Here is a 23997-nt window from a genome sequence, read left to right as displayed (position 1 = left end):
GAGTAGGAGGATGTGGAACTCATCTCCTCCCACAAACACATCAAAAACACATCTACATGACATGATACTATACATAGAGAATCCTAAAGATGCTACCAGAAAACTACTAGAGCTTATCAATGAATTTGGTAAAGTAGCAGGATAAAAAATTAATGCACAGAAATCTCTAGCATTCCTATACACTAATGATGAAAAATCTGAAAGTGAAATTAAGAAAACACTCCCATTTACCATTGCAACAAAAAGAATAAAATATCTAGGAATAAACCTGTCTAAGGAGACAAAAGACCTGTACGCAGAAAATTATAAGACACTGATGAAAGAAATTAAAGATGATACAAATAGATGGAGAGATATACACGTTCTTGGATTGGAAGAATCAACATTGTGAACATGACTCTACTACCCAAAGCAATCTACAGATTCAAGGCAATCCCTATCAAACTACCACTGGCATTTTTCACAGAACTAGAACAAAAAATTTCACAATTGGTATGGAAACAAAAAAGACCCTGAATAGCCAAAGCAATCTTGAGAAAGAAAAACGGAGCTGGAGGAATCAGGCTCCCTGACTTCAGACTATACTACAAAGCTACAGTAATCAAGACACTATGGTACTGGCACAAAAAAAAAATGGATCAATGGAACAGGATAGAAAGCCCAGAGGTAAACCCATGCACATATGGTCACCTTATCTTTGATAAAGGAGGCAAGAATACACAGTGGAGAAAAGACAGCCTCTTCAATAAGTGGTGCTGGGAAAACTGGACAGCTACATGTAAAAGAATGAAATTACAACACTGCCTAACACAATACGCAAAAATAAACTCAAAATGGATTAAAGATCTAAATGTAAGGCCAGACACTATCAAACTCTTAGAGGAAAACATAGGCAGAACACTCTATGACATAAATCACAGCAAGATCTTTTTTGACCCACCTCATACAGAAATGAAAATAAAAACAAAAATAAACAAATGGGACCTAATGAAACTTAAAAGCTTTTGCACAGCAAAGGAAACCATAAACAAGACGAAAAGACAGCCCTCAGAATGGGAGAAAATATTTGTAAATGAAGCAACTGACAAAGGATTAATCTCCAAAATTTACAAGCAGCTCATGCAGCTCAATATGAAAAAAACAAACAACTCAATCCAAAAGTGGGCAGAAGACCTAAATAGACATTTCTCCAAAGAAGATATACAGGTTGCCAACAAACACATGAAAGAATGCTCAACATCATTAACCATTACAGAAATGCAAGGCAAAACTACAATGAGATATCATCTCACACCAGTCAGAATGGGCATCATCGAAAAATCTACAAACAATAAATGCTGGAGAGGGTGTGGAGAAAAGGGAACCCTCTTGCACTGTGTGTGGGAATGTAAATTGATACAGCCACTATGGAGAACAGTATGGAGGTTCCTTAAAAAACTAAAAATAGGGGGCTTCCCTGGTGGCGCAGTGGTTGAGAATCTGCCTGCCAATGCAGGGGACACGGGTTCGAGCCCTGGTCTGGGAAGATCCCACATGCCACGGAGCAACTGAGCCCGTGAGCCACAATTACTGAGCCTGCGCGTCTGGAGCCTGTGCTCTGCAACAAGAGAGGCCGCGATGGTGAGAGGCCCGCGCACCGCGATGAAGAGTGGTCCCCACTTGCCGCAACTAGAGAAAGCCCTCGCACAGAAACGAAGACTCAACACAGTCATAAATAAATAAATAAATAAATAAATAAATAAATAAATAAATAAATAAATAAAAGAACGTGAATTTCTAAAAAAAAAAAAACTAAAAATAGAACTACCATACGACCCAGCAATCCCACTACTGGGCATATACCCTGAGAAAACCATAATTCAAAGAGAGTCACGTACCACAATGTACATTGCAGCTCTATTTATAATAGCCAGGACATGGAAGCAACCGAAGTGTCCATCAACAGATGAATGGATAAAGAAGATGTGGTACATATATACAATGGAATATTACTCAGCCATGAAAAGAAATGAAAATTAGTTATTTGTAGTCAGGTGGATAGACCTAGAATCTGTCATATAGAGTGAAGTAAGTCAGAAAGAGAAAAACAAAAACTGTATGCTAACACATAAATATGGAATCTAAGAAAAAAAAAAAAGGTCATGAAGAACCTAAGCACAAGACGGGAATAAAGATGCAGACCTACTAGTGAATGGACTTGAGGATATGGGGAGGGGTAAGGGTAAGCTGGGACAAAGTGAGAGAGTGGCATGGACATATATACACTACCAAATGTAAAATAGATAGCTAGTGGGAAGCAGCTGCATAGCACAGGGAGATCAGCTCGGTGCTTTGTGACCACCTAGAAGGGTGGGATAGGGAGGGTGGGAGGGAGGGAGACGCAAGAGGGAAGAGCTATGGGGATATATGTATATGTATAACTGATTCACTTTGTTATAAAGCAGAAACTAACACACCATTGTAAAGCAATTATATTCCAATTAAGATGTTAAAAGAAAAAAAACTGGGCTTGACAGCTAAAGAGGAATAATTATAATTTAAATAAAAATAAAAACTGTAGACATGTATTTTTGTGACTACAATTTCATAGAAACTCACTTTCATGACTATGGACTTTATAAACTATAATTTAAAAAAGTGACTACAATTACATTTGCATAAAATATCATGAATGAATAAAATCCAAAAAAACCGGGCTTCCCTGGTGGCGCAGTGGTTGAGAATCTGCCTGCCAATGCAGGAGACACGGGTTCGGGCCCTGGTCTGGGAAGATCCCACATGCCACGGAGCAACTAAGCCCGTGAGCCACTATTACTGATAAATAAATTAAAAAAAAAAAAAAAAAAAAACCAAAAAAACCACATCTACATGTGGAACAATTCTCACTAAAAACTAACTGAAGTCTGGCAGAAAGACTCGTATGCAACCAAGGAGAAAAGAAAGATCTAATGGGATGTGTATGAAGGGAAGAGAATCAATCAGGTAGGGAACTGCGCCCCTGGGAGGGGACTCAGAAAAAGAGGGAGATTACACAGGTAGAGATCCTCCCTGCCTCCCTGGGGAGTGAGTGTTTTGAGCCACATGTCGTGCACCTCAGTCCTGGGGTCCAATGCCAGGAAGATGAGTCCCTTAGACTGGTTGAAGGGCCAGTGGGACTAGTAGGAAGGCTGAAGGAAGCCTGGGCTCCACTCTCGAGCAGCATGCACATGTTTGCTTACTCCTGAAACAGGGCAGAGAGGGAAGATTGAAACAGCATGGGCGGCTGGACAGCTTCCTGTGATTGCCCTGGCATGTGCCCCAGCCTGAACCTAGCAACTGCTACAGGCCTGCTTGCTTCATGACATAGCTCCACTGGGGTGACAGCTACTGTGGCCAAGGGGCGAGAGCTTGGCTGTGAGACACAAATGAGGCCAGACCTGAAGCAGTGTCTGAGCAGGGCAGTGGCAGCCATTTCTGGTGCGTACATAGGCAGTGCACCAGAAGCAGTCCCAATATCTGAGTACAGCTGAACTGCCACAGCCTGGGCCTCAACCCATGCCAAGTGCCTGCTCCAACCCCTTTTGCTCCAGCACAGCTCCCCTCTGAGCTGAGGGTGCCAGTGCTGGGAGTAGGGAGAGCACACACTTGAAGGGATGGAGCAAACTCAGACCTGACTCTCAGGGCTTCTGCTCCAGCAACTTGGACCTGTCCCTGCCCCTGATAGGGTGGTGACAGCCACTAAGCAGAGAGGAAACCTTGTCTCACACCTGGCTCTGGCCCTAGCCCATCTATCTCCAGCCCCACCTCCTACCAAGGTGATAGCTGCCAGCACACCCTGGGGAAAGACATAACTTGTGCTCATGTCAGATCCAGCTCTCCCATAAAAACCACTGGGCACATGCGGACTGTAAAAGAATGCTCCCACATAAGGACACCCCTTCTAGATCACAGTACGTAACTGTTTCACCTACTTTCATAGTCAGATAAAGTTAAGCAAAATGAGAAAACAAAGGAATTTGTTTTAATTGAAAGAGCAAGAGAAAACCCCTGAAAACACAACTAATAAAACAAATTACCAGATAAAATGCTCAAAGCAATAGTAATAAGAATGCTGGCTGAATTAGGGGAAAGAATATATGAACACAGTGAGAATTTTAACAAGAAACTAGAAAATATAAAAAAGAACCAGTCAGAAATGAAGAATAAAATAACTGAAATGAAAACACACTAGAAGGAATTAACAGCAGACTAGGTGATACAAAAGAACACATAAGTGATCTGGAAGAAAAAATAAAGGAAATCACTCATTCAGAACAGCAAAAAGAAAAACAAATTTTAAAAGTGAGAACAGTTTAAGGGGTCTCTAGGTCAACATCAAATGTACCAACATTCACATTATAGGGGTCCCAGAAGGAGGAGAGACAGAAAAGGATCAAAAATGTATTTGATGAAATTATGGCTGAAAACTTCCAAAACAGATATCCAGATACAAGAAGCACAGGGTGTCCCAGACAAGATGAAGCCAAACAGACCCACACGAAGACATGTCATAATTAAAATGGCAAAAGTTAAAGAGCAAATTCTAAAGGCAGCAAGCAAAAAACAAAGAGTCATATACAAGCGAACCCTTGTAAGGCTATCAGCTGATATTTCTGCAGAAACATTGCAGAACAGAAGGGAGTGGCATGATATATTCAAAGTACTGAAAGGGAAATACCTGCAACCTAGGATATTGTACCCCGCAAGATTATCATTTAAAATAGAAAGAGAGTTAAAGAACTTCTCAGACAAGCAAACACTAAAGGAGTTCATCGATACTAAACCTAGTCTAAAAGAAATGTTAACGGTTCTTCTCTAAGTGGAAAAGAAAAGGCTATAACAAGAAGTAGGAATCTATAGGAAAGAAAAGATTCCACTACTAAAGGCAAATATAGGGTAAAGGCTGAGGATCAATCACTTAAATAAGCTTGTACAAAGATTAAAAGAAAAAAATTGTAATATCAAATATAACTACAGTACTCAGTAAAGAAAGAAACATGAAGATATAAAATATAACATCAAAAACACAAAATGTGTGGGAGGGGAGTAAAACATGTAGATCTTTCAGAATGTGTTTGAACTTAAATGACTATCAGTTTAAAACAAGTAGATATAGGTCATCATATATGATCCCATGGTAACCACGAATCAAAAACCTACAACAGATACACAAAAACTAGAGAGAAAGGAACACACAAACGTACCACTAAAGAAAATCATCAAACCACAAGTGAAGAAACTAAAAGAAGAAGAACTACAAAAACAACTGGAACACAAGTAACAAAATGGCAATAAGTACATATCTATCAATAATCATTTTAAATGTTAATGGACTAAATACTCCAATCAAAAGACATAGGGTGGACTGGCCCTAAAACCATGATCTAGGAGCGCCTCTCTCAGTTGTTACTTCCGCTCTTCAAGATAGGAGTCGGGGCGTCCCCCATTTTTCTCAGGAAGCGGAAGCGGCGGTTTGAGATGCTCGGCCTCAAGAGAAACACAGTAATCGGACTCAAACTCTACTGGGGGGAACCGGATTGGGACCAGGTAGCGGCAGCGGCTCCTCTCCTCCAGGGAGGCAGCTTTTGGCTGCGGGAAAGGAGGCCACGGCCCGGCGGGAGGTAGGAGGAGGGGAAGATGGCATGGTGCCCCCCCGACCCCCTCACCCTCACCCCCTCCACCCCCTCCACCCCCCTCCACCCCTCCACCCCTCCCCCCCAGCCACTCTCGTGCCCGATGCCCGGAGGGTCACGCGGCCCTCACCCATTGGCGCCGAGGGCCCCGACATCACCGCGACCCCCGCCAGGCTGCTATTCTTCGCACCCACCCGCCGTGCCTCGCCGCCTGAGGAGATGGAATCCTTGGCCTCCGATGCCATCATGTAGCCCGAAGACGAGCTGGACAGGTGGGAGCCGGAGCCTCTGGGGAAGTGGCTGGCTGTCCTGCCTTTGCTGGAGTTGGTCGGCGAGGCCAGTAACAGCCCCAGCACGGACGGCTCACTCCCCTCGATGCCGCCCCCAGCAGAGGAGGAGGAGGACGAGTTGTACCGGCAGTCCCTGGAGATTAACTCTCGATACCTCCGGGAGCAGGCAACCGGCGCCAAGGACGTGAAGCCACTGGGCGGGTCAGGGGCCGCCAGCTGGAAGGCGTTAGAGACCGTGCAACGGGTCGGGGACGGTGTGCAACACAGCCACGAGACGGCCTTCCAAGGCATGCTTCAGAAACTGGACATCAAAAACGAAGACGATGTCAAATCTTTGTCTCGAGTGATGGTCCATGTTTTCAGTGACGGAGTTACAAACTGGGGCAGGATTGTGACTCTTCTTTCTTTTGGTGCCTTTGTGGCCAAACACTTGAGGAGTATAAACCAAGAAATCTGCATCGAACCATTAGCAGAAAGCATCACAGATGTTCTCGTAAGGACAAAACAAGACTGGCTAGTCAAACGAAGAGGCTGGGATGGGTTTTTGGACTTCTTCCATGGAGAGGACCTAGCAAACGGCCTCAGAAATGTGCTGCTGGCTTTTGCAGGTGTTGCTGGAGTAGGAGCTGGTTTGGCGTATCTAATACGATAGCCTTTTAAGTGCAATAATTGTCTCTTAACCAACTCCAGCCACCAAAGCCACATACGCCTGCTGTGAAATCAGATGTATTTATGAAGTTGGACTTCAGGCTGTGCAGGCCATAACCTCCAAGAGTTCTACTCTAGCAATGGAGAAAAGCAAGTGGCAGGAGGCTTATGGCTAACAGGAATAAATACATGGGAAAAGTAGTCCCCCTTGAAGAGTCACTATCTGAAAGAAGTGAAAGAAGCAGAGTTCAGTTTCAGCAACAGGCAAACTTTGGGAGGCCACAGAGGAGGACTTTTAGATTTAGTGAAGATGGTAGGGTGGAGAGACTAATTACTTGCCTAGAACAGGAAAGTGGCCAGTAGCCAGGCTAGTCATAGAGTTCATTAAATATGCCCACTGAATCCATTAACTTCTATAGTGTTAAAATAGAAATACTAACAACGCCAGTGGCATGTGTAAAATGGATTTAAGCTACAAGTAATAGAACCTATGACTAGAAGCCTCAACACTGTACCACAGAGTGTGAAGGGAAGCTTTATCCTCTATAATTAGCTTTTCTAGATGTGCTTCTTGAATAGGAAGTCCAATGCTCAGGATGTTTATACCTGTTCTACTTTGGCTTGGTTTGAGTGATTCCTAGTTTATTCGCCTAGTGCTATGGCCAAGAATACTTGACTTAAGGCTCAATTACAAATCTGGAATATTCTGTTTTTAAGACAAAAACTTGTATTCGTCTGTAAAAATTGTATATATTTTTGCAGAACATCTATTTGAAATGTAAAGGGAGAAAAGTCTGAAATTACATTAGTTTCTTCATACCCTTTTGAAATTTACAACTTCTGTAGTTAGGAACCTGTTTCTTATAGCTTTTCTATTCTAAATTTTGTCCTAGTCAGTTCTAGATTGTATACAGAACCAACTGATGTAATTGTATGCAACCTGGCTGTAGTACAACAATTCTGATTCATAAGTATGCAGGCTTTAATTTTCCTATCTGATTTTGGCAAGTATTTCTTAAATAGCTGTTTGGGTTTTTTTTTTGTTTGTTTGCTTTTTAACCTGGGACTGAGAAATTGAGGAATGGAAATTAACCCTTTCACTTTGTTACATGTGGGTTTTCAATAATTGAGTCAAGGTTTTAAGGTTTTATTGGGGGGCGGGGCACACGGTTTGATGACTTGCAGATAATGGGCTCTGATTGGGCAACTACTCATTTGAGTTCCTTCCATTTGACTTAATTTAACTGGTGAAATTTAAACTGAGTTCATGAGCTCATCTTCAAAGCTTTTGCTAAAAGATTTTCAGCTGTTCCAAATGGGACTCATTAGGAGTATGTATAAAAAGATCACATCGGGTGGATGAGAGACATTTGATCCCTTGTTTGCTTAATAAATTGTACAATGATGGCTTGGAAAAGCAGGCTATAGTCTAACCATGGTGCTATTACCAGGCTTGCTTGTTAAACACAGGTCTAAGCCTAGTGAGTTAATAAAACGAATACTTATTTCATTTCTATTAATGATTCTCAAACTTTGTTTCAAATTTTTGCATTGGCATCTCTACAGACTTTAGACTTGATGTTTTATCACACTTACTGTTTATTTCCTATCCTTCTTTGAAATATTTGCTGCTTGTTCAGCTCCCTCTACAGATATTTATAGTTCTTACAAATTTACCTTGCCATCCCTGAACTCATACTAGCCCTTTTAGTTTTTGGCACTAGGAACCTAAGTGACCACCCAAGGAGTCCACAGACCTTCATCCTTCTTGAATTTTATCCTTAGGAGGTGGCAGTACAATGGGTGCTGACAGTAACAGTGATGAGGTGAGAAGAGTCCCTTTTCCTTGGACTAGTATCTTATTGGTTGTTGCTTAATCCTGTATTTGGGGAGAAATTTTCAAAATCCCCTTAGGGATTTTCAGAGGAGGGGACGGTATCTTAGGTGACTTTCTCTAGGTTCTTTTGCATTTGAATATGCTCACTTAAACTTATAGAAATTGATGGGCTCTGTTAAACCTCAGAGTTATATAAAAGCTACTAGTAAACTGAAGAAAACTTTTATAGTGGAACCAGGGTCATTTTGAAACCTTCAGCTTCTGAACCTGACCTTTAGTATGTGGACTCCAGACAAAAATAGGCACGAATAAAATGACTAAGGATATAATAAGGGAACAATTGCCCTGCCCGCCCATCTCCAAGCCTTAAGGTCATCTAGCTAGAGCTATTTTTATCTGTGTATTTATCATTCTTGATCATAAACCACCTATTTATATCATGTCTATCTCTAAGGACCTAAAAGCACTTTATATAGTTAATTAATCTTAAGATCTAGTTGAGGTGACTAAAAATGCCTGTCTCCCCATAGCCAGTTGTGGAAATAAGCACAGAGCTGTAGATTGATGGAGTTTAGGGGCCCCAATTCCCAATTTACTAGGTGTGACTGCTGAAACGTACATGAGAATCTTCAATTGCTATTTTGGGTCAGAGGCTGTGAGGGCTTAGCGAGCCCAAGTGCTTTGGGGCAGGGTGGGTGATTATATAGGGAGAAGAGGCACATGCTTTAAGTGCTGATTAGCTGCATAGTTCAGGCAAATCCTCCAAAATGGAAAGGGAGGGGCTGCTTGGAAAGATGGCTCTCTCAGCAACTTCTGTCTGTCTAATGCTTCTCTCAGGGAAAACCCTGCCATCCTCTAGTGTCATCTGTGTACATTCTATTGGGGGTGAACACCTTAGTTCTGGTTAAAACAGCTGATGCTGTTGACAGCTGTGCCAGGAAGGGTTAGGACAAACTACAAACTAATGTGGGCTGTAAAATGTAGTGTGTTTCCCTAAGATGTACATGTTTTTCCTGAGATGAAAGTAAATCTTTTATTCAAATGCAAAAAAAAAAAAGACATAGGGTGGATGACTGGATTAAAAAAGACTCATCTATATGCTGCTTACAAGAGACTCACTTCAGAGCTAAAGACACACACAGACTGAAAGTGAGGGGATAGAAAAAGGTATTCCAAGCAAATGGAAATCAAAAGAAATCCAGGCTAGCAGTATTTACATCAGATAAAATAGACTTTAAAGACTGTTACAAAAGACAAAGAAGGACACTCCATAATGGAAAAGGAATCAATACAAGAAGAAGATATAACAATTGTAAATATATATGCACCCAACATAAGAGCACCTAAATGCATAAGGCAAATATTAACAGACACAAAAGGGAGAAATCAGCAGTAACACAATAATAATAGAGGACTTTAATACCCCACTTACATCAATGGACAGATCATCCAGACAGAAAATCAATAAGAAAACACTGGCCTTATATGACACATTAGATCATATGAACTTAATAGATATATATGGAATATTCCATCCAAGAGCTGTAGAATACACATTCTTTTCAAGTGCAAATGGAACATTCTCCAGGTTAGATTACATGCTAGGCCACTAAACTAGCCTCCCTAAATTTAAGAAAATTGAAATCACATCAAGCACCTTTTCTGATGACAACTCTATAAGACTAGAAATTAACCATGAGAAAAAACTGCAAAAAACACAACATGTGAAGGCTGAACAATATGCTACTAAACAACCAGTGCATCACTGAAGAAATCAAAGAGGAAATCAAAAAATACCTAGAGACAAATGCAAATGAAAACATGATAATCCAAAACCTATGGGATAAAACAAAAACAGTTCTAAGAGTTTATAGCAATAAAAGTTTACCTCAGGAGAAAAGAAAAATCTCAAAAAAACAACCTAAATTTACACCTAAAGGAAACAGAGAAAGAAGAACTAACAAAACCCAACGTTAGTAAAAGGCAAGAAATCATAAAGATAAGAGCAGAAATAAGTGAAATAGAGACCCCCAAAAATTGAAAAGATAAATGAAACTAAACGTTGGTTCTTTGAAAAAATAAACAAAATTGATAAAACTTTAGCCAGACTCATCAAGAAGAAGCCAAAGGGAACCCAAATCAATAAAATCAGAAATGAAAAAGGAGAAGTTACAGCAGACACCATAGAAATACAGAGGATCATAAGAGACTACTACAAGCAACTATATGCCAATAAAATGGACAACCTGGAAGAAATGGACAAATTCTTAGACATGTACAATCTCCCAGGACTGAATGAAGAATAGAAAATATGAACAGACCAATTACCAGTAATGAAATTGAATCAGTAATTTTAAAACTCTCAACAAACAAAAGTCCAGGACCAGATGGCTTCACAGGGGAATTCTACCAAACATTTAGAGAAGAGTTAACACCTACCTTTTAAAACTATTCAAAATAACTTCAGAGTAAAGAATACTTCTGAACTCATTCTCTGAGGCCACCATCACCTTGATACCAAAACCAGAAAAAGGCATCACAAAAAAGGAAAATCACAAGCCAATATCACTGATGAGCATAGGTGAAAAAATCCTCAACAAAATATTAGCAAACTGAATTCAACAATACATTAAAAGGATAATACACCATGATCAAGTGGAATTTATCTCAGGGATGCAAAGATTTTTCAATATCCACAAATCAATCGATGTGATACACCACATTAACAAACTGAAGAGTAAAAACTATATGATCATCTCAATAGATGCAGAAAAAGCTTTTGACAAAATTCAATACCCATTTATGATAAAAATTCTCCAGAAAGTTGGCATAGAAGGAACATACCTCAACATAATAAAGGCCATATATGACAGCTCCACTCAATTCACAATTCACAATACTCAATTGTGAGAAGCTGAAAGCATTTCCTCTAAGATCAGGAACAAGACAATGATGCCCACTCTCACCACTTTTATTCAACAAAGTATTGGAAGTCCTAGCCACAGCAATCAGAGAGGGAAAAGAAATAAAAGACATTCAAATTGGAAAGGAAGAAGTCAAAATGTCATTGTTTGCAGATGGCATGATACTATACTTAGAAAATCCTAAAGACATCACCAGAAAACTACTAGAGCTCATCAATGAATTCAGTAAAGTTGCAGAATACAAAATTAATATATAGAAATCTGTTGTATTTATACACCCTAACAATGCAGTATAAGAAAAAGAAATCAAGGAAACAATCTCATTTACCATCACATCAAAAATAATAAAATACCTAGGAATAAACCTACCCCAGGAGGTAAAGGACCTGTACTCAGAAAACTATGACACTGGTGAAAGAAATTGAAGATAACAAAAACAGTTGGAAAGATACTGTGTTCCTGGATAGTAAGAATCAATATTGTTAAAATGACCATTCTACTCAAGGCAATCTACAGATTCAAAGCAATCCCTATAAAAATACCAAGGGTATTTTTCACAGAACTAGAACAAATAATTTTATTATTTTTTCTTTTATTCTAATTTAATTAATCACATTTTAAAAATTAATTTTTATTAGAGTATAGCTGATTTATAATGTTGTGTTAGTTTCTGCTGTACAGCAAAGTGAAGCAATTATACATATACATATATCCACTATTTTTAGACTCTATTCCCATATAGGTCATTACAGAGTATTGAGTAGAGTTCCCTGTGCTACACAGTACGTTTTTATCAGTTATCTATTTTATATATAGTAGTGTGTATATGTCAATCCCAATCTCCCAATTTATCCCTTCCTCCCTTTCCACCTTGGTAACCATAAGTTTGTTTTCTACATCTGTGACTCTATTTCTGTTTTGTAAATAGGTTCATTTGTACCATTTTTTTAGATTCCACATATAAGTGAAATCATGTATTTGTCTTTGTCTGACATACTTTACTCAGTATGACAATATCTAGGTCCATCCATGTCACTGCAAATGGCATTATTTCCTTCTTTTTTATGGCTGAGTAATATTCCATTGTATATATGTACCACATCTTCTTCATCCATTCATCTGTCAATGGACATTTAAGTTGTTTCCATGACCTGGCTGTTGTAAATAGTGCTGCAGTGAACTTTGGGGTGCATGTATCTATTTGAATTATGGTTTTCTCCAGATATATGCCCAGGAGTCACATTGCTGGGTCATATGGTAGCTCTGTTTTTAGTTTTTTAAGGAACCTCCATACTGTTCTCCATAGTGGCTGTACCAATTTATATTTCCACCAACAGTGTAGGAGGGTTCCCTTTTCTTCACATCCTCTCCAGCATTTATTATTGGTAGATTTTTTTTGATGATGGCCATTCTGACCAGTGTGTGGTGATATCTCATTGTAGTTTTGGTTTGCATTTCTCTAATAATTAGTGATGTTGAGCATAGAACAAATAATTTTAAAATTTGTATGGAAACACAAAAGACCCCCAATAGCCAAGACAATCTCAAGAAAGAACAGGACTGGAGGATTCATGCTCCCTGACTTCAGACAATATACAAAGCTATGGTAATCAAAACATTTTGGTACTGGCACAAAAACAGATACATAGATCCACAGAAGAGAATAGTGAGCCCAGAAATGAACCCACGCACTTATGGTCAATTACTCTATGACAAAAGAGGCAAGAATATACAATGGAGAGAAGACAGTCTCTTCAGTAAGTGGTTCTGGGAAAACTGGACAGCTACATGTAAAGGAATGAAATTAGAACATTCTATAACACCATATATGAAAATAAAATTAAGATAGATTAAAGATCTAAATGTAAGATTGGATACAATGAAACTCCTAGAGAAAAACATTGGCAGAACACTCTTTGACATAAATCCCAACAATAGTTTTTTGGATCTGCCTCCTAAATTAAAGGAAATAAAAGCAAAACTAAACAAATTGGATCTAACTAAACATAAAAGCTTTTGCACAGCAAAGGAAGCCATCAATAAAATGAAAAGACAACCTACTGAATGGGAGAAACTATTTGCAAATGATATGCCTGATAAGGGATTAATAGTCAACATATATAAACAGCTTGTACAACTCAAAATCAAGGAAACAAACAACCTGATTAAAAATGCGCAGAAGAACTGAGTAGACACTTTTCCAAAGAGGAAATGCAGATGGCCAACAGGCACATGAAAAGATGCTCAACGTTGCTAGTCATCTGAGAAATGCAAATCAAAACCACAATGTGATATCACCTCACACCTGTCAGAACAGCTATTATCAAAAAGAACACAAATAGCAAATGTTGGCGAGGATGTGGAGAAAAGGGAACCCTCCTACACAGTTGGTGGGAATGTAAATTGGTACAGCCACTGTGGAAGACAGTACGGAAGTGTCTCAAAAAACTAAAAATAGAACTACCATATGACCCAGTAATTCCACTCCTGGGTATATATATATATATCCAAACAAAAAGAAAACCCCAAACCACTAATTCGAAAAGATACATGCAGGACTTCCCTGGTGGTCCAGTGGTTAAGACTCCACACTTCCAATGCAGGCGGCCCAGCTTCAATCCCTGGAAGGGTAACTAAGATCCTGCATGCTGTGTGGCATAGCCAAAAAAAAAGAAAAAAAGAAAGAAAGAAAAGAAAAGATACATGCACTCCAATGTTCATAGCAACATTATTTACAGTTGCCAAGATATGGAAGCGACCTAAGTGTCCATGAAGAGATGAATTGGATAAAGACATGGTATATATATATATATATATGAGGAAATAAAACTCAGCCATAAAAAGGAATGAAATTCTGCCATTTGCAACGATGTGGATGGTCCTAGAGAGTATTATGCTTAGTGAAATAAGTCAGACAGAGAATACAAATATTGTATGTTTCACTTATATGTGGAATCTAAAAAGTAAAACAAATGAATGTACATAACAAAAAAGAAACAGACTCAGACATAGAGAATAAACTAGAGGTTACCAGTGGGGAGAGGGAAGGGTGAAGGGGCAAAATAGGGCTATGGGATTAAGAGAAAATAACTACTATGAATAAAATAAATAAGCTATAAAGATATATTGTACAACACAGGGAAATATTGCCATTATTTTGTAACAACTTTAAATGTAGTATATCGTATAAAAATATTGAATCACTATGTTGTACACCTAAAACTAGTATAATATTGTAAATCAAATATACTTCAATAAAATTTTTTTTCAGTGCTTAAAGCAAGCATGGCGAGATAACAGGCCTTGTCTTAGGACCAAGCATAACATCTGATTATTGGGAAACAATAAACAAATGTTTATTAAATATTATGGGAAAAATTATGGGAAAATAATGAAATAGCCCTTTCCCTCTCTCCCAAGGAAGTCCAAAAAAAGTTCAAGGTTCCAAGTGATGCACAGCACCAGCTCAGACTCCTGTGGTCCTGGATGTTCTGTTCCAACAGAGTCCCCTCTTGGACCAATGGAAAGCATGGAATAGTGCACCTTCAATATCATCTTCTACGAAAAATTTTGTTATAACTGAATACAAAATGTGGTTCCTACCTCTCTAGTAGCCAATAGAAAAGGTAAACTCAACTATAAATTAGGAAACATAGCAATTCCTTAGTGGAGAAGCTAGGCTGCAAAAGAAATTTATCATGAGAGGCCTGTATATAGAAAACAGAAAACAATCTAATGGACCATGTCAAATCCAGTCCCATCCTGGTTGGGCAATTTGAAATACATTTGTATATTTTGAACATGTAGAATATGTCATTTTTCAAGCAAAATTCAAGGAAAATTATGTGTTTTAGTTTAAATTTCACATTAATTATAAATTAAATTTTGTCTCCAGTCTTGCTTGCATGGGTGGGAGAAAGAAAGTTGGCAACAATACCAAAGAGAAAATGCCTTATATAGCATACAATGCTTTGCATTGCTCGTATTATATAATCTATATTCAATGCTGTTTGTTGAATGTCTGAATGAATGAATGAATGTTCCAGAAAGAGAGGCTTTTTTGGGGGGTTGGGGGGCATGCTGTTTGGCTTGTGGGATCTTAGTTCCCTGACCCGGGCCCTCGGGCCCTTGGCAGTGAGAGCGCTGAGTCCTAACCAGTGGACCACCAGGGAATTCCCGGGAAAGAGAGGCTTTAAACTAGAGTTCCAAGGCAACAGAGGATTCTCTACCAGCCAGCCAAGGACTAAATTATTAGCATCACAATTTACAATGATATCTCTTTAACATGCAACAGACAAGACTTAGTTTATTTGCAAGAGCATTATTAAAGATTTTTTTCAGAAAATGTGGTATTCTTCTCAGCAGCCCCAGGGCTTCTTGGAATTTCTACTAATGATTCCAGATATTTGAGTAAAATTACCTAGCACCACTCATTCTGCAGATAAAGAAACAAAGAGTAATTTTATTTGACAATGAGATTGTAGCAGATCATTCATGTGCATGATGAATGGGCATTAGAAGGAGTGGGAGTGGGAATATCTCTCTAAGGGCCATCAAGCATGAGACATAAGTAGGTGCAGTCACCCTTCAGTGCTATTCAATCACGTTATGCATCCCCCAGAGCGGGAATGTGGTTTCTCAATTCTTCTCAAGGCACTGCTCCAGGTAACCACTATTGATGGATTGAGGTTGATGTAAAAAAGAAAAACAATTTGCATTTCTGGAGATACAAAGTGTTTTCATATCTAAGTGATCATTATTCAAAGTTCTGTCAGTTATTATATTGGGGAATGGAAATCAAAGTTATCGTAAGGCAAAATTATTTACTCAAGGGCCAACCTCTTATAACTTAGTGTCCCTTCCCCCCCACCCCAAAATCCCTCTCCACTGACTAGACAGGCAAATATAATGTCAATCAACTGCAATTTTTTCAAATGATGCATGATCCATGAAATCAGTGAAGAGATGTGTGATAACTTCTAGAATCAAATGCAAACCATTTGCAAATGAGGATCTGACAAAATTAAATGAATAACTGAGGAAAAGACACTTAACAAGGGAGATGACAGGACAAGAACCTCAAAAGAAAATGATTTTCATATCAAGACCTTTAAAAAAGACTTCGAGAAAATTAACAAAGTCTGTAAATATTTTTGCAAGGATGATACTCTCTATAATCTGCAAACCTAAAATGTGAAATGAAGGATATCATATTATACTATCAAACAATTTTGTCAGAAAAAATTACTCCAGAAAACAACCTGGTTTATTTCTTATTGATTCTTAGAATTAATGCCCTGTGTATACATTATTAAATAGAACAGATTCACAGTTGTAGTGTATTTTCATTATTCATTGTTAATTTCAGTCTCCATTTAAATTTGATTCACCACGTGACTTTTCCCCAGGACTATTTATTCTCTGATAATAAGGATCTTCTGTAAATAGTTTGAACTTGAACACCACTGCCCCCCCACACACTGATAATCTTTCACTAAGATGACGTGTTTTCAGTACATCTACAAAATTATAGTGGGCTCTGCTATCTTTTTTCTTCCATTTAGCTGTTAACGGCTATATGTATGGCAACCAGCCAGGACTAACCATGTGCAAAAAGGATAGAGTTTCCTGGCATATGATTGGAATGGGCAGCGACACTGACATGCATGGAGTTTATTTTCAAGGGAACACCATCCACCTACGAGGGACTCACCGCGACTCCCTGGCCCTGTTTCCCCATGTCTCCACAACAGCATTCATGCAGCCGGACCATGCAGGTAAACTTGGCAGGGCCAGCTCAGGTGATCAAATTCCTATCTTCAGGCATATACTCTTTTTTTTTTTTTAACATCTTTATTGGAGTATAATTGCTTTACAATGGTGTGTTAGTTTCTGCTTTATAACAAAGTGAATCAGCTATGCATATACATATATCCCCATATCCCCTCCCTCTTGTGTCTCCCTCCCACCCTCCCTATCCCACCCCTCTAGGTGGTCACAAAGCACCGAGCTGATCTCCCTGTGCTATGCGGCTGCTTCCCACTAGCTATCTATTTTACATTTGGTAGTGTATATATAAGTCCATACCACTCTCTCACTTCGCCCCAGCTTACCCTTCCCCCTCCCCGTGTCCTCAAGTCCATTCTCTACGTCTGCGTCTTTATTCCTGTCCCAGGCATATACTCTTAGGGCCCTCCCCCAGAAGAAATTGTTTGAATTAGGGCACTTCTGGGTGTACAGAAAGAGTCCTGATTAGAATAATAATAATAATAATAATAATAATAATAGTCCTGATTAGAATCAGAGAATCCTGACTATTTTATTTCAAATATATAGTGTAAAGGACAAAGGAAAAGCATCTAAGATAACATCCACAAAGCAGAAGTGGGAGTACTCCAAATGACCTTGCCTCACAAACCCTAGGAGAATGCTCTTGATTTACATCCATGAACAATTCAGCCCCAAGAAAGAGGATTTTTTGCTGTTGTTGTTGTTCTCTTTAAGCACAAACATCATTTTAGTTACTGCTCTGAAGCATCAAAAAGGCATGAGCAGCCCAGTGGTTGCTTCCAGGTTATGGACATGAACTTGTCTGCCTTCTTTAGAGACTGATGGTGGTCTCTTGATGAGTCCCAAATGGGGACTTCCCTATTTTCATTCTCTTGGGCACCCAGAAAGCAAGCTGCATTGGGTCTTAAGTTCATGGAGAGTCCATTGAAATACCAGTATCTGTCCCTTCTCTTAGAGATTCCCAAGCTAATTAGATAACAGGGGCATTTTAATAAAAGATATAGAGCAACATATGGCAGCATATGCTGTCTCATGAAAAATAAGAATAGCAAGTGCTACGGGTGTTCAACATGTTTCTCCAACCCAACTTTTTCATTAGTCTTAAGAAGAAACCAATATTCTACCCAAGATGAGTACTTGCCAGCTCTGTCTCCTTTATGAATGGGTGTTTACTTCTTTACTCCACACTAGAACTGCAGTTTAGATGCCTCTCCGTGTCACTGGTTAAGAACTTGAGGTTTGGGCTTCAAAACTTTTGCCTAAGAACTGTCTCAGAGTAGGAGCTCCATAACCCTTGCCTTGTAAACTTCTAGTATTCAACATTTCTATATTAATATAATTGATCAATTATGAATCATCCCAAGGGATGACTTGGGAACAATGATCTTTTTTAATGCAGTCTTCAAGACCAAAGAGGGAAGAGGAGGAAAACAGCCAAATAGGTTTTATCCATAGAAAGAGGCATTCAAAACTAGAGATGGCTGGAATAATTTTAGGGTTTTGGCTACTTACTCATATGCCCTACAGGCTTCTAAAGAGCTACATGACGATGTTTTCCAGTTTATACTTGGTGGTGAGTATAAATCGGTTATTGCTGAAAAGCTTAGTTATTTCACCAATTCCTGTCCCATATCTCTAAGCCAAAAGGAGTGCCCAAAACATGGGTAGAGGAGCCTGTCAGTTGCAAGTCAAACATTTTCTCTTTGAATCTTTTTTTTTTTAAACCACTTTATTGATGTATGACTGATACACAAAAAGCTGTATATTTACTATATGTAAATTGATGAGTTTGGAAAGAAGTATGCATCTGTGAAAACATCACCACAATCAAGGCCTTAAGCTCCTCTTTGTTCTTAGAGAAGATAATTCCTCATCTGTTGAAGGAATGATGAACACATAAATAATGAGCTGCCCGGAGACCCACATAGGCAGAGGAAGCTCTCGCCACGTCTGTCTTCCGAGGTGTCTTCTCTCTGGTTTTATAGAGACCCTTCCTCATGACGGTCACCACGGGGTGCTAGGGTACCCCATGAACCAATGGTTTGGGCTCATCCTGAAGGGGTAACTTGGCAGTATTTAGACATGTGTAGCATGATAGAAGCTATCCCTGTGCTTTGTAGGTAGTTGACGAGACCCGCACTCTCACTCACCTCTGAGAACAGAGTCTACTAGAGGAAGGGAAGATTTATTGATCCAATAATTTCACTGAAAGTTGATACATTCCAATAATTTGGTTTTATATGATTTTATGGTGAATTCAGTTAAGATATGTATACCTGATGCCAAGGTATCTAGAAAATTCAGCTTAAAAATTATATTGTTCTCAGTCAGACATGATTGTTGGTTTTTCTTTTTTCTTTTCATCTGGCATAATGTAGACTTACCATTGGAAACAAGACCATCCTCTGCTCAAGGGCTTAATGAAGAAATACATTTGGCTTTAATAGTAATACCTTACTTGTGTATTGCACTTTATAGCTTATGAACGCCTTTAGGGCAAGAGACATGACTTCAGAAACGTGACCTAATTTGAACTTTGTCTAGAATATTCATCTTACGGGTAATGAGCTCCTTTTAAACTGGGTGGGGCAAAGATAATCATCACCTATCAGTGATTTTCTAGGAGTGACCATCTTCTAATAGGTGTGTACAATAGGGAAGACCCAGAGAAATCATCTTTGATTTCTTTGCAAGTTTTATTTGTCCGTGACAAATGAATTTCAGATGGTATTTTTTCCCCATAAGTAAATATATTCAAAGTAATTTATTCCCCTTGGGGTCTGATTTTTAAATACTATATAAAGATGATATTTTAAAAATCCACCTTATCGGTTAGCTACTTTGAAATAAATTACACAGGTTTGCTAGCAAACCAAAATCAAACTCTCGAGCATCGCACACAACGCCAAGCTATTTCTCTTCCAGGCATCTTCAGGGTGCTTTGCTCCACCCTGTACCACTTCACGAGAGGCATGAATCAAATGTACGAGGTCAGCAGCTGCGGCAACAAGGACCCTTCTGAGCAGCCGTACGGGATGATAAGAACCTTTTACATCGCCGCTGAAGAGGTAGAATGGGATTATGCCCCTAACAAAAACTGGGAGTTCGAAAAACAGCACTCGGACAGAGGATGGGAAAGGTACCACAGGCAAAGCCGCCGCGGAGTCTCTCGGGTGGGCTCGCACATGCTCCGTGGACGTTTGTCAAACGTGGAAACTAAAAATGCCCTGGTTTTGTCTGCCCAGTTCTGGCAGACAAGAGATTTTACTCAGGGGCACGAAAGCTTAGGGAAGCTCTCCTCTCTGTCCCGGGAAGGGGTCTGAAGTCATTTTAAGGACACTCCCGCGGCGGGCTCGGTCCACATCCGCTGGCTGGTTCCAAGGGTGGCTGTCGGACCAGCGAATGTGGCTTTGAGTGAGCGCCTGGACGGAAAGGGTTTAGGCAAAGAGGCCCATCTCACAGTGATCCTGGGAGGACAAAAGGATGCAGAGGGAGGCAGAGATGGTGCGTAGATCTGCGGTGAGGGGATGGGCAGCTGTAGATTGAGGACAGTGGGGGAAAGGGATGGAGGCTGAGCCGTTGGCCGAGCGCTGACCGTGGGGGACAACCAGGGAGCACGTAGGAGGCATTGGCAGAGATCCCCGAGTTGGGACAGGAAAAGCAGGTCTCTTTGGATGGCCTGGTACCCAGAAAGTCCGCCAGATTGACCCTCCTGGTCAGCGCTGTCGGCCAAGGCTAAGCACCAATGAATGAGCGGGGCTCAAGCCCCCTGCAGGCTGATGACCACTGGTCCCTACTGCCCTAAGCCCACCAGGGCCGCCGGGTAGAGCCAAGGAGGAAAGGAATAGAAGCATCTCAGGCACAGACCTGCAGACTTTTCCCCCAAAGTTAACACCCTCTGCTTGGGTATCACCGTCCCATATACGGACGAGGAGACTCGGCCCAGTTAAGTGGTCCAACTAGTCACTGGCAGAGTTGGAGTTGAACATAGACCTTTTGAAGGACAAATCCTGTTCTCAACACAAGCTGACTTTCACACCCTTGTTCCTCTTTGATATTTATTATCTCACTTCCCTTGCTCTCCCCTCCCCAGCCCTCATACTAATTAATCCTCTGTGGTTATGCCCCCCACCAACTCTCCCACACCCAGCTGTTCCGAATATTAACCTGTTTCGTTTCTCTTCTTATTTGGCCTGTTTTGAGGGTTCAGGCTAATGCAAAGGATGTAATGGTGCCACCTTATGGACAAATGAAGAAACACAATGACTCTCCATTTTTAAAAGATTTGCCTCAAGGACAGGACGATTTAAAATTCATTCAATGATTCACCAACCCAGTTTGCTAAACCAGACACCCCTCCTGCTAAACCAGTGCTGCCAATACAAGTTAAAGACTGATACTGCAGCAGAAAATGAAATGAGTATTAATTTGGCTTTTTCTAAAATGATTATTTCATTAACAGGCTGCCATCACTGAAGAAATCATCGTATAATAATTTTGTCACGTGTACAATCTTAGCCCACGAGTGTGTAAGAAATTTATTTTCTTGAAACTCAGTGTAATTTCTGTTCTCAGCCCCATCCCTCTGGGCTGGCAGGAAGAGCCAGCTTTGGTCTTCTGAGATTGTCTCCCAAGCTGCATAGAGAGATAGAGGGTGCTGAGTGTATCTGCACCCTGCCCCTGCCACTCTGGATTGTGCCCATAAATAAATAAAAACAAAGTGGGATGAGAGCATTTTCACCTATTAAAAATACAACAGATCTGTAGATAAAAATGCAGTACAGAATTGAAATGTCAAGTCATCCTAGTGGCAATCTGTGGCACCCCTGTAGTTCAGAGCCCAGGAACGAATGCCCCTCTGCACCCCAGTTGCTATGCCTCTGACTTTTGACCCAAGGTCATATCATAGGACACCTCTAGTTTTCAGACTACCCCTCAGTATGTGTTTTCCCTGAGACATTTATTGTCCTGGTCAGGACAGACCCTCTGCCTCAACTTGGAACCTGGAAGTCTTTCCCTGGGGCTTCCTAAGAACATGCTGGGGAGACCTCAGGATCCCAGAAAGGCAACAAATGGGACCATTGGCACAATGCCAGGGTCTGTGCAGTGAGAAGGAATTTGAAAATAGAGAGTAGGTTGCTATAGAGAAATAAAGTTATACCTAGCACTCCTGAGCTTGTGGACTGATATGCATGTCATTTAACTAACCTGGGATTCCAGACAAGACTCACCATCTACCTAGAGTCTGTCATACAGAGTGAAGTAAATCAGAAAGAGGAAAACAAATACCGTATGCTAATGCACATATATGGAATCTACAATAACAGTACTGATGTACCCAGTGACAGGGCAGGAATAAAGACGTGGACGTAGAAAACGGACTTAAGGACATGGGGGGGAAGGGGAAGCTGGGACGAAGTGAGAGAGTGGCATTGACAGATATACACTACCAAATGTAAAATAGATAGCTAGTGGGAAGCAGCTGCATAGCACAGGGAGACCAGCTCAGTGCTTTGTGACCACCTAGAGGGGTGGGATAGGGAGGGTGGGAGGGAGGCTCAAGAGGGAGGGGATATGGGGATATATGTATACTTATAGCTGATTCACTTTGTTGTACAACAGAAACTAACAAAACATTGTAAAGCAATTATAGTCCAATAAAGATATATATATATAAAAGACTCTCCACCTTGAGCACCCCCCATGAGCGAGGCATTTTACTAGGCCTTTTACAAACCCTATCTGATATGACCCTCGCCACACACTTGACCCATTCCATCAGCTTTCGCCCAGCATTATCATGTGACATCCTAGTGAGATGATAGAGCAAGCGCTTATGTGTTTCTTAATAGGTGTCTGACACAGACACAGCTTTACAGGTCTTAACTTATAGGATCCTCAGACCAGTCCTGGGAGGTAGATGAATTACCATCACGTCATTTTGCAGAGGAGGGAAGCTGGAAAACAGCAGAGGTGGCTCGAGGGTCTGTGCTTGTCGCCACCACACGTTACTAGGGCTCCTGGAAAAATAAAAGTAGAAGAAAAATTCTCTTCTCTTGGAAAGCACACAGTGGTGGGTAGAAGATATACATGCATTTGCTAAATACCTACTGTGTGCTAGGCATTGTGCAAAGTGCTGAGAAGGGCACACAAGGTCCTTTTCATACAGAATTCATGGTCCATGGGGCAGACACTAGAACAAGCACACGGAGTCATGCAGTCACTGTGGGAAGGGAAGCCCCATCTTGGGGGAAAGGTGGGGAGAGGGTAGGTGATCAGGGAAAGCTTCTGGGAAGAAGTAGTCTTTGAGCTGGAACACGAAGAGAGGGTCAGTTGAAGAGGTGGGAAGTGTGCTCTCAGCACAGGAAAGCAGCAAGTGGAGGCCTGGAGGTGTGGAGGACATGTGGAGCTCAAGAGAGTGAACATTTAGAATGGCGTGAGCATAGAGCATGTGGGGGGGCAATGATAGGAAACCAGGTTTGGGAGGTTGGCAGAGGCAGATAGGGAAAGGGTATGAGAGCTAAATTGAGGGGTCTGCCAGTGGGAAGCCTTAAAAAGCTTTTCCACAAGGACCGACCAACATGCTCAAATTTGGCATGTTCCCCAACCTTTTCGGCATCAAGGACCGGTTTCGTGGAAGACAATTTTTCCACGGAAGGGGGAAGGGGGGTGGATGGTTCAGGCAGTAGCGCAAGCGATGGGGAGCGATGGGGAGTGATGGGGAGCGATGCGGAGCGGCAGATGAAGCTTCGCTTGCTCGCCTGCCACTCACCTCCTGCTCTGTGGCCCGGTTCCTAACAGGTCACGGACCAGTACCGTACCGGTCTGTGACCCAGGGGTTGGGGACCCCTGGAGTA

General features: G+C 40.7%; 1 protein-coding gene and 1 pseudogene across 2 annotated transcripts in view; both read left to right on the top strand.

Moving 5' to 3' along the window:
• Positions 1–23997, top strand: part of HEPHL1 (hephaestin like 1) — an 88883-nt gene that overhangs the window by 45291 nt on the left and 19595 nt on the right. For both annotated transcript variants that reach the window (XM_036859213.1, XM_036859212.1), the window contains exons 11-12: positions 16915–17127; positions 20066–20279. In XM_036859213.1, coding sequence (XP_036715108.1) covers positions 16915–17127; positions 20066–20279 — 427 coding nt within the window. The remainder of the gene's footprint in view (positions 1–16914; positions 17128–20065; positions 20280–23997) is intronic.
• On the top strand, positions 5497–6629 carry LOC118898747 (annotated as a pseudogene).

This window comes from Balaenoptera musculus, chromosome 8, assembly GCF_009873245.2.
Source record: "Balaenoptera musculus isolate JJ_BM4_2016_0621 chromosome 8, mBalMus1.pri.v3, whole genome shotgun sequence".
Lineage (NCBI taxonomy): Eukaryota > Metazoa > Chordata > Mammalia > Artiodactyla > Balaenopteridae > Balaenoptera > Balaenoptera musculus.
Note: the sequence above shows the minus strand (reverse complement) of the source record. Positions and strands in the feature narration are given on the sequence as shown.